This window comes from Oncorhynchus nerka, linkage group LG21 (assembly GCF_034236695.1).
Source record: "Oncorhynchus nerka isolate Pitt River linkage group LG21, Oner_Uvic_2.0, whole genome shotgun sequence".
NCBI classification, from domain to species: domain Eukaryota; kingdom Metazoa; phylum Chordata; class Actinopteri; order Salmoniformes; family Salmonidae; genus Oncorhynchus; species Oncorhynchus nerka.
Window position 1 is genome coordinate 31,667,263 of NC_088416.1, and position 11,575 is coordinate 31,678,837.

The following is an 11,575-nucleotide window of genomic DNA, read 5'->3' on the forward strand; positions in this document are numbered from 1 at the left end:
TTATTCTCATGAATTTATACTACATGTTTTCTCAGTTAATATGGCTGTGTAATGCCTTTCTTTAATACCATAATTGAGTCTATTTTGCAAGTGAAGCCTGCCCAAGAAAGCAGCTGCAATACAACAATACAAAATGTAATCATCAACAGTCCATCATATTGGGTCGCAACTCAATTGTCATTGTCAAATTTGGGTCCCCATGCAAAATTAGCTGAGAACCACTGCTCTAAAGTGACTTGTATCCAAGCCGAGCTCATTGGCCACTGTGTAGAAACAAGCACTATCTTAATCCATGACTCAAACGGGCAACAATGAATTACCCTTTTCCTTTCAAATGGAAATCCAACTTTTGGTTTACTGTGAGGAGATGTCCTTATTTTTACTGAATGATTGCTTGTTAGTATTGTTGTTACAATGCTCTACCCTCCCTTGCTTCAGGGAAAAGTGTCATAAGGCTTGTCTAAGTCCAGCTGTTATAAAAAGCTGTGATTGCATTTTAGAGTAATGGTTATATACAGGAAATAGAGACAGCGAGAGGCAGATTTCAGAGGTTTTTTTCACGCATTTATTGTAATTGAATTAGATTGGAAGTTTCAACATGATCCAACAGTTTAATATGAATAAATAGGCAAATAAATATATCAATAAATATACTGAGGTTTGTATTACGAAATCATTCCAATACAACCGGAATGCATGTAAATCTCATAATTTGATTATAACAATGAAAGAAAAACAATTTATAAATTAAAATAAAATATAAGTTTAGTACATAGTACTTGGTTGTATATAAGAAACTGACTGTCTTTTCACTTAAAACAGTCTCATGCCACTCTAAATCTAATGTTGTATTTCAACCTGGATAGAACATGATAGAATTCAGCCTATCAATCTTATAAATACTTATTTGGTTTGTATCTTCAGAATCCCAGAGTATTCATGGAATGATTCCCCCTCTTCATTTGTTGCTGTTGAGGAAAATAAAAGATTACGTTATTACAATATAATTGCCCATGTGAAGATAATTCACAACTTTTTGTGAAGCTAGATCAGAAAATTCACCAAGCTCAGGATACGGAAAGATAAGGAAAGATGAAATAATGTCACTAGACATATTTCTGTCAGGTGAAGCAAGTCATGCTCTGCTGTATATATGACATCATTTTGTCCAATTTTGTCTTTGTTAAAAGACAGTAATCCTATCTGTGTTGTTTTACCCGGTCGGTTTATATCCTTAGGCTGTACAAGTTTTTATTGTACTTACTTGGCCAGCATCTTCTCAATGACCCTCTTGACCCAAGGAGCGCTGACATCCAGACAAATCTCCTGACCGCTCTTGCTCAGAGTGGCACTACAGGACAGACACACAGCACAGTCAGACAATCATGAAACCTGGTAATAACTACATTTTAGTGTCAGCATTAGCTAGTGAAATTGGATGGTAGTCAGGGAGTAGGACTGATTAATTGAAGTTATATATTTTTGAAATGAACATTATATAGTAACCACATTTAATGTCAACATCATATAATAACCATATTTTACAGTAAGCATTTGCCAGTGTAATATGACTATAATCAGGAAGCAGCAGGACTCACATGATCTCAGTGTCTCTGCAGTGCGAGCTGGGAGGGAACATCTCCACCTTCTTAATGAGTCTACCAATTCGTCTGCTTTCCGTCTCAATGCAGCGACATCGCAGGTCAGCCCCCATGCCTCTCAGACTCATCCCTGTTAGAGGTAAGAGGTCATGGGTCAGCGGTAGAAGGAATACACAGTTATCCACCGTGATGACAAACACACTTGATTAGTTAGAGAGAGGGAAAGAGAGAAAGTCATCCAAGCATGACTATAAGTTGCTCTGGATAAAAGTGTGTGTTAAATGGCATATATACAGTATATATTTCATATATATATATATATATATATATGAGAGAGAGAGGTGCAGATTTATTTGTATGTACAATAAGATACAAGATACAGTACAATAAAGGTAAATAGTAATCCTACTGCTCATAACCATTATATTCATGTCCATTGGTGTCAATGCATTGAGTCAGAGTGATGTAGGTAATAATATAAACTCACCCTCAGTAATGGTCAGGAGGGCCAGGAGCACAACGACAAGGCTGGCTGACATTCTGATGCTCATCTTGGGGTTACAGGTGATCCTATTAGAAATCCTCTAATAAAGTCCACGGTTGTTATCTAGCTGGTAACAGGTATTGTAAAGTATTTTATTGTTATATCTTTCTCTCTTTGTCAGTCCAGTTGCGAGTTCTTTCTTTCCTTCCTTCTCTGTCTGTGGAGAGTTTGAATCTGCCGCTATGAGAAGAAAACCGCTTTGTCTGCCACTGTGGGGAGAGAGCTGTTTTAAAGCCGAGTCCTGGAAGTGAGTCATTGTGGCATGTGAAAGATTGTGAAATCGGGGATTTGGCTGACTTTGAGGGCTGATTGAGGTAGGGAATTTCTCCCTTTAACTCATGAGTGACAGTAAGACACATTGACTTGGTACTGGTACCCCCTGTATATAACCTCATTATTGTTATTTTATTGTGTTACTTTTTTATAGATTTCATTTTTTACTTTAGTTTACTTTGTAAATATTTTCTTAACTCTATTTTCTTAAAACTGCATTGTTGGTTAAGCGCTTGTAAGTAAGCATTTCACGGTAATACAACACCTGTTGTAATTCGGCACATGTGACAAATGAAATTTGATTTGATTTTGATTTATCAACAGCTTTCTCATGGAACAACCTGTCACATCATACAGATGGAAAAATGCCAAGTGAAAGTGTCATGACATTTGATGAAATGCTTGAGTTTTGAATGCATTGATGATTCTTTACTAACCAGATTTTTTCTTTACTAACCAGAGTAAAGTGCACAGTGCTATACTGCTCACTGACAACTATGTATTAACACATTTAAGATGAGTACATTGGAATCCTAACTGGCATCGACTAATAGAACATTTCTAATGCAACCTAGCTGTGGAAAAATGGCTGAAATATGCGTATTGTGTCACAAGACATTCGTCACACAGGATGGAACGTTTCAACAAAGAATCATCATCGCCAGTGATTAGGCTCACCGGATCACAAAACTTCTGACCCTAACTATGATATGAGGGCCAGTAGTTTTCCCTGACAGCCTGGCCTCAGACCCTATTTATTTTATTCTACCATTGAATGGGGCATGATATACTGTATGTTCGCTCACCTATTACTGTATGATGGGGAGTTTCAATGAAGACATAGTAGAGGAAAGCAGGCTTGAATTGAATCCAATTGAATTACATTCAATAATCTTTTATTAAAAGTACTACATTTTATTCCAAGTAGGGCTACTTTACACCACCCGGGCCTCTAAAGCTGACTGATGTTTTATTTACAAAAATAGACCTACCTAATAACACTTTAAATCATCATCTCTGTGCATGCTTTACACCGAGTATATAAAACATTAAGAACACCTGCTCTTTCCATGACATAGACTGACCAGGTTAATCCAGGTGAAATCTATGATCCCTTATTGATGTCACTTGTTAAATCCACTTCAAATCAGTGTAGATGAAGGAGAGGAGACAGGTTAAAGAAGGATTTTTAAGCCTTGAGGCAATTGAGATATGGATTGGGTCTATGTGCCATTCAGAGAGTGAATGGGCAAGACAAAATATTTAAATGCCTTTGAACAGGGGGGTATGGTTATAGATGCAAGGTGCACCGATTTGTGTCAAGAACTGCAACACTGCTGGGTTTTTCACACTCAACCGTTTCCTGTGTGTTTTCAAGAATGGTCCTCCACTCAAAGGACATCCAGCCAATTTGAAACAACTGTGGAAAACATTGGAGTCAACATGGGCCAGGATCCCTGGGGAACACTTTTGACACCTTGCAGAGTCTATGCCCCCAACGAATTGAGGCTGTTCTGACGGCAAAAGGGGGAGTTCCTAATCTTTGGTATATTCAGTCTATATCACAATCTCTGTCCACACTTTAAATACAATGTTCTGTAATAAACATTACATTCACTAAAACAGGAAGTGACAAACAATACAATTTAAGTAAACATTGAGTAACTGAAATGACATTCCTCCAGACAGGCAGGGTGCCAGAGACTCAGCTTTCCGTGAGAACTAAACACATTAAAAAAAAACATGAACCAACACATCTGGCCTGTACAACTTCGACATCACACCATGAATGACCATTCAGCCCCCATCTATGAGAGGAAGTGTGTCTTTTTTGAAAATTGTAATAAGATTGATGGGGGGTTTTATATAAATTAGTTCACCGATTTTGCTGCAATGCATGTGCTATAAATAGGGAAGGGAGTTTTTTCTGACTTTAAAGTGACCTCACTGGGAAAACTCAGTAACTAATTACAGAGGGCTCATTTAAGTGGTGAGGCAAAAGCAACCAACTTGTATACAAAAGTCAAGGAGGGAAGTCAGCAAGGTGCATCTGCAACAATTGAAAGTCAGACACTATAGGGACAGGTCGAAATCTACTGGGGGGAGGGTTGTGTGTTTTTTTATTGGGCACAGGGAATGGTAGTGCTGTAACTGCAGATTTCCTTCAGAGGAAGAGGAGTAAGGATCGGACCAAGATGCGGCATGGTAAGTGTTCATGACGATTTTAATAAGAAAAGCACTGAACACTATGAAATACAAAAACAATAAACGAATATGTGAAATAACCAAACCGAAACAGTACAGTGTGGCGACAAACACACACACGGAAACAAACACCCACAAACCAACAGTGAAACTCAGGCTACCTAAGTATGATTCTCAATCAGAGACAACTAACGACACCTGCCTCTGATTGAGAACCATACTAGGCCGAAACAGAAACCAAACATAGAAACACAAACATAGACTGCCCACCCCAACTCACGCCCTGACCATAATAAATAAAGACAAAACAAAGGAAATAAAGGTCAGAACGTGACAAGTGCGTTTTTTCCCTGGTTTACATTCAATCTTCTGTCCGTTTTTTCCCTATAAACAATGGCTTGACTTACTTTCTATATTATCCTAATAAAGTTTAGAAACATGTGTGAAGGTTTGGTATGGTGTGGTCATTGTTAAGCTTAAGCTACTGCAGACCTGTGATATGAAGGCAGTGCGCCCCAGCTCTCCCGACCCGGCTCTCCAACTGACTCAGACAGTTGAACTTGAGGTGAGGAAGTCTGTTTTAGGCCTACCAGAGTTACTCCTATAATCTAACAATATAATGCTTATCTTTATACAAATATTTGGATTGAAAATGTATGAATTAGCCTCCTTTTGTACGTCTCTATCTGTATAGCTGACGCAAGAGCCATTTGACATAAAGAAATGCATCTAGGTTTTGTAGCATGCCCTTGGCATATCTCTCTCTCTGATGTTAAGTCTAAGCTTCTCTTCCTTTATATATTTGTACATAAAACATTCTCCATTCAGGCTGCAATGGAGTCGGTTTACTCTCCAAATCGATTTAATGACGAGAAGGCGGGAAAAAAACGGGAAAATATGTGTTCTTTCTTTACAAAACACAATTTTCCACCACCATACTAGTGGCTAATGCTACTTCCTGATGTTGTGCTCCATGTAGAGCCAGGGGTCACCCTTAGTGGAATTGCCAACAACCAGATGCATCTGGTTGTGGGTTGTGGGCATTTCACATTCTTAAAATAAAGTGGTGATCCTAACTGACCTAAGACAGGGAATTTTTACTAGGATTACATTTCAGGAATTGTGAAAAACTGAGTTTAAATGTATTTGGCTAAGGTGTATCTCTAAGGTGTATCTCTATCTATCTATCTATCTATCTATCTATCTATCTATCTATCTATCTATCTATCTATCTATCTATCTATCTATCTATATATCTATCTATCTATCTATCTATCTATCTATCTATCTATATATATATATATATATAGATATAAATATATATATATACTGCTCAAATAAATAAAGGGAACACTTAAACAACACAATGTAACTCCAAGTCAATCACACTTCTGTGAAATCACACTGTCGACTTAGGAAGCAACACTGATTGACAATACATTTCACATGCTGTTGTGCCAATGGAATAGACAACAGGTGGAAATTATAGGCATTTAGCAAGACACCCCCAATAAAGGAGTGGTTCTGCAGGTGGGGACCACAGACCACTTCTCAGTTCCTATGCTTCCTGGCTGATGTTTTGGTCATTTTTGAATGCTGGCGGTGCTTTCACTCTAGTGGTAGCATGAGACGGAGTCTACAACCCACACAAGTGGCTCAGGTAGTGCAGCTCTTCCAGGATGGCACATCAATGCGAGATGTGGCAAGAAGGTTTGCTGTGTCTGTCAGCGTAGTGTCCAGAGCATGGAGGAGCTACCAGGAGACAGGCCAGTACATCAGGAGACGTGGAGGAGGCCGTAGGAGGGCAACAACCCAGCAGCAGGACCGCTACCTCCGCCTTTGTGCAAGGAGGAGCAAGAGGAGCCCTGCCAGAGCCCTGCAAAATGACCTCCAGCAGGCCACAAATGTGCATGTGTCTGCTGAAATGGTCAGAAACAGACTCCATGAGGATGGAATGAGGGCCCGACATCCACAGGTGGGGGTTGTGCTTACAGCCCAAAACCGTGCAGGACGTTTGGCATTTGCCAGAGAACACCAAGATTGGTAAATTCACCACTGGCGCCCTGTGCTCTTCACAGATGAAAGCAGTTTCACACTGAGCACGTGACAGACGTGACAGTCTGGAGACGCCGTGGAGAACGATCTGCTGCCTGTAACATCCTCCAGCATGACCGGTTTGGCGGTGGGTCAGTCATGGTGTGGGGTGGCATTTCTTTGGGGGGCGGCACAGCCCTCCATGTGCTCGCCAGAGGTAGCCTGACTGCCATTAGGTACCATAATGAGATCCTCAGACCCCTTGTGAGACCATATGCTGGTGCGGTTGGCCTTGGGTTCCTCCTAATGCAAGACAATGCTAGACCTCATGTGGCTGGAGTGTGTCAGCAGTTCCTGCAAGAGGAAGGCATTGATGCTATGGCCTGGAATCGCCCGTTCCCCAGACCTGAATCCAATTGAGCACATCTGGGACATCATGTCTTGCTCCATCCACCAACGTCACGTTGCACCACAGACTGTCAAGGAGTTGGCAGATGCTTTAGTCCAGGTCTGGGAGGAGATCCCTCAGGAGACCATCCGCCACCTCATCAGGAGCATGCCCAGGCGTTGTAGGGAGGTCATACAGGCACGTGGAACCCTCAACCTTCTGGCATGTAACCTTGGGTTTCATGGACTGTGCCACAAAAGCATGCTGAAGTAGCAAAGTCGATATCCATGTTTATAAACACAGGGTTGCTAGTTATTGTTCTTTTTGGTCATAAACATTAGTTTCAGTTAATTCTATGAGGAGGGAGGGTGCTCAATTTATTTTACAGTACAAGGGGAGGGTCATGTGAAAATATTTTCAATGTTGGGGGGGCGGGTCATTTTTATTTTGAGTTGTACCAGCCCCCCCCCCACAGTAATATCAATCCGTCACTAACCACGTTTCCAGCCACAGTTTTTATGCAATTAAAGTCATACATATAAAACACATCACAACAGCTGTACAATTTTGTAAATGCCGACAGATCATTTGCTCGTTCGACATTGTGTCTTTTAAAATGAGTTTTGCGAGAAATGGTGGTGAAAATTCTGTAAACTTGGAGTCACGCTATGATATGGTGTTGTGGTCCTCCCATTATTACTACTTGGGAAACCATGCAGTTTATTAGGCTACAGATGAAATAAGTTATGAAAATCACAGGGTGGTGAAAGTGCACTGTTATGAGATTGATGCTCCTTTCCAATAAATATTGAGGGTCTTATTCTGGTGACATGATCGATGCTTGACTGCCATTTGACAAATATACATATTCTCAGTCTTATCCATAGTAAACTCATCATGTAGACTAGACTACCCTCACTGTATCTGATTATTGATGCTAGACGGGTGTTTGTCCCTAGTAAACTCATCATGTAGACTACCCTCACTGTATCTGATTATTGATGCTAGACGGGTGTTTGTCCCTAGTAAACTCATCATGTAGACTAGACTACCCTCACTGTATCTGATTATTGATGCTAGACGGGTGTTTATCCCTAGTAAACTCATCATGTAGACTAGACTACCATCACTGTATCTGATTATTGATGCTAGACGGGTGTTTATCCATAGTAAACCCATCATGTAGACTACTGTCACGCCTTGGTCAATATATTTTGTGTTTTCGTTATATGTTTGGGTAGGCCAGGGTGTGACATGGGTTTATATGTTGTTGTCGTATTGGGGTTTGTAATATTTGGGATCGCGGCTGATTAGGGGTGTGGTAAAGGATTGGCTGCCTGAGGCGATTCCCAATCAGTCAGGTGATTCTTGTTGTCTTGGATTGGGAACCGTATTTAGGCAGCCTCAGTTTCGCTTTGTATTTCGTGGGTGTTTGTTCCTGTCTCTGTGTTGTAGTCACCAGATAGGCTGTAATTAGTTTCACGTTCTGTTTGTTGTTTTGTATTCTGAGTTATTTCATGTACCGCATTTCATTCATTAAAGTCATGAGTAACCAACACGCTGCATTTCGGTCCGACTGTCTTTCCACAAACGAAGAACGCCGTTACAACTACCCTCACTGTATCTGATTATTGATGCTAGACGGGTGTTTATCCCTAGTAAACTCATCATGTAGACTAGACTACCCTCACTGTATCTGATTATTGATGCTAGACGGGTGTTTATCCCTAGTAAACTCATCATGTAGACTACCCTCACTGTATCTTATTATTGATGCTAGACGGGTGTTTATCCATAGTAAACTCATCATGTAGACTACCCTCACTGTAACTGTGAGCTGTTGGCTAGAGAGCATGTGTCATGACCAGAGTAGACACATTTTCTATTTAATACAACAGTTTTTGTGACAAAAATATGAGTTGAAAATGCCATAGAAACACATTGAACTTTCGATATTTATTAAGTACATGAAAACGTAAGCAAAAAAGTACTTTTTTTTTGTGCACTACCTCATAACACTGATTTTAATCCACAAGTCAGTTTGGTGGCAACACACCACTGATGGGAAAATTGACATATTTTCTTTATGCGGATTTTATCATATTTGCATGAAAATCTGTAGCCAATTGGATTTAAACCTAGCTACTGATGTGGTTTTCCAACAGCAAGGGTCAGTGCAAAATGACAGTGTTCGCATTGTTTAAACAAGTTTTTCTTTGTTATGTCCAAATAAACATGTCTCCAACCCCCATATTACACACTCACACTGGAAACATATATATGTGTACATTGTATAATCAATTACTGTGAGAGAGTCTCAAATATCACATATCTACTGTATACATGATTTGCGCAAAGTTGGTTCCTGTTAAAATCACGTTTTTCGTCACCCTGGCGTGGGTCAAACAAAAACGCACTAATGATTGGCTGACAATAGAGTCACACAACGCAGGCGATGGCTGCGTTCAAAACATTGTTACTTTTGATCACATGATTTTTGTAACGTTTATGCAGTCGACATGTAGGACAATTTATATCCCCATAATGCAACACATTTTGAAAGGACTTGACAAAAGTGATCCGAAGGCGCCCGGAGTTTTTTTTGCTGGCCAGGTCATGTGATCAGAAAAAAGGTAAATCACAAACAACTTTTCTGTGAATCCCAAACCACAGTCTCGTGGGCGTTCTGTTGTCAGTTGTTGCTGACGAATCTCTGTGGGTACTTTCTGAGAGTGGTGAGGGGATAAGTAAACCCATCAACCTCAGGACACACTCGTGATGCAATTCATGTTTCACTTTTTTTAATGTACAAATCCCCCCCGTTGTTTTCCAAATAATATTATTATTTATTTGACCTTTATTTATTTAACTATGCAAGTCACTTAAGAGCAATTTCTTATTTACAATGATGGCCTACCAAAAGGAAAAAGGCCTACGGGATGGGGGCTGGGATTAAAAATAAATCAAAATATAGGACAAAACACACATCATGACAAGAGAGACACCACAACACTATTTAAAGAGAGACATATAAGACAACAACATAGCATGGCAGCAACTCAGTAACAGTTAAACATTTAATTTGATAGGTATTTAATATTTTGCATTTGTCAAATCTCGACAGCAGACACACTGTAAACAAATACACGTGTCATATAATTAGGCACGCCTCTCCATTATTTTGTGTGAAATAACGTGGTGCTTTATGGTATTCCAATTCGCTAAGAAAGCCTGCAGTGTTGCAGGCTCAATCGAAGTGCCTACCAGAGGGTCTAATTAGATGCTACAGCTCCCTCGATCATTTTCACTCCATCAGCTTTGGGACGCTTGTGCATTAACGCGTAAATGGATGGGCGAGGGAGGGGAAGGGGGGATTTAGGATTTCCCCTATGTGTTTCAACTAGCCTACTCCCTTCATCGGATGTTTTAATATGGGGCAAAATCATGATGTCACAAAGGAAGTGAAACCCCACCAGGGCCTGGGAGTGAGACTGGGTTTATGACGGGGAAAGGGGGGAGGGGATTTGGTTGTGCATTGCAGGGTTTAGCGCCATGGCAAGATGAATATAATTGCATAACATTTGTAATAAAAATGTCTGTCTGCCTCATAGCAAAATTAGTAGAATTGCACAAAATGAGTTACACAATTGCTAGATGTTCTCCCTGACACATGAGAAAATGTGTAGAATTGCATTAAACTTGCTTTAAAACTGCAACATTTTCTCTATGCCTATTTTCTCTATAACCGGGCCAGCTAGGACTGGTCCTGATCATATGTCCAGGGTGCTGTTTGTCCCCATCAGATTACTTCTGCTTTAAACTAGCCATGTTGATGTACTGTAGGTGTGGACCAACACAAATGTATTTAATCAATTTTAGATAATGTTAGTATATTAGTTGCATTATTCTATTTAATGGCAGAGACCGCTGTTAAATATTTAACAAATAAATGTACAGTAGAATGTAGAGTACACATTTTTATTCAGCACATTTCTGAGTTTATTGTATTAGTCAACAAACACAGTATGTCGGATTGCTCTATTACACTAAGTGGTAAATTATGAATGAATTACTCTATGTCAGGGATGGGCAAATTTGATGGGGTGGGGGACACAAACAAATCGGAACTCGTGAGCGGCTGCAGTGGCTAGTGGGTCTGCATACCCAAAATTATGCCGGATTAAGTGATATGACATTCCATTCTATAAAATCCTTTCTTCGTAATTAATATTACCTGATTGAGCTAATCATGTATGTGTAATTAACTAGAAAGTCGGGGCATCACAAAATAGTATTTATAGAGCTGTTATCTTCCGAATAAACTCTTAAAGACCTCGTAATACTTTACATCAATAGCAGTCAATATTAATTGTCACCTTATTTCAGTCTCATCTGAAAGTTGTAAATTCTTGGTTATCTTCACGAACCCTGGCTAACAAGTTGAATCAGCAATACAAAATTGGGTTTAATTATTTATTTACTACATTTATTTACTAAATACCTAACTAATCACACAGAATTACATATACA

The 11,575-nt window shown here is 39.7% G+C and overlaps 1 protein-coding gene across 1 annotated transcript; it reads right to left on the reverse strand.

Annotated features, from left to right (window-relative positions):
* Positions 1–542: 542 nt before the first annotated feature.
* On the reverse strand, positions 543–2,503 carry LOC115110626 (interleukin-8-like). Its single transcript, XM_029636440.2, has 4 exons — positions 2,089–2,503; positions 1,599–1,731; positions 1,265–1,351; positions 543–968 (listed from the first exon to the last, which is right to left on the reverse strand). Exons 1-4 carry the CDS (start codon positions 2,150–2,152, stop codon positions 959–961), a joined length of 294 nt encoding a protein of 97 aa, XP_029492300.1. The 5' UTR covers positions 2,153–2,503; the 3' UTR covers positions 543–958.
* Positions 2,504–11,575: the final 9,072 nt, after the last annotated feature.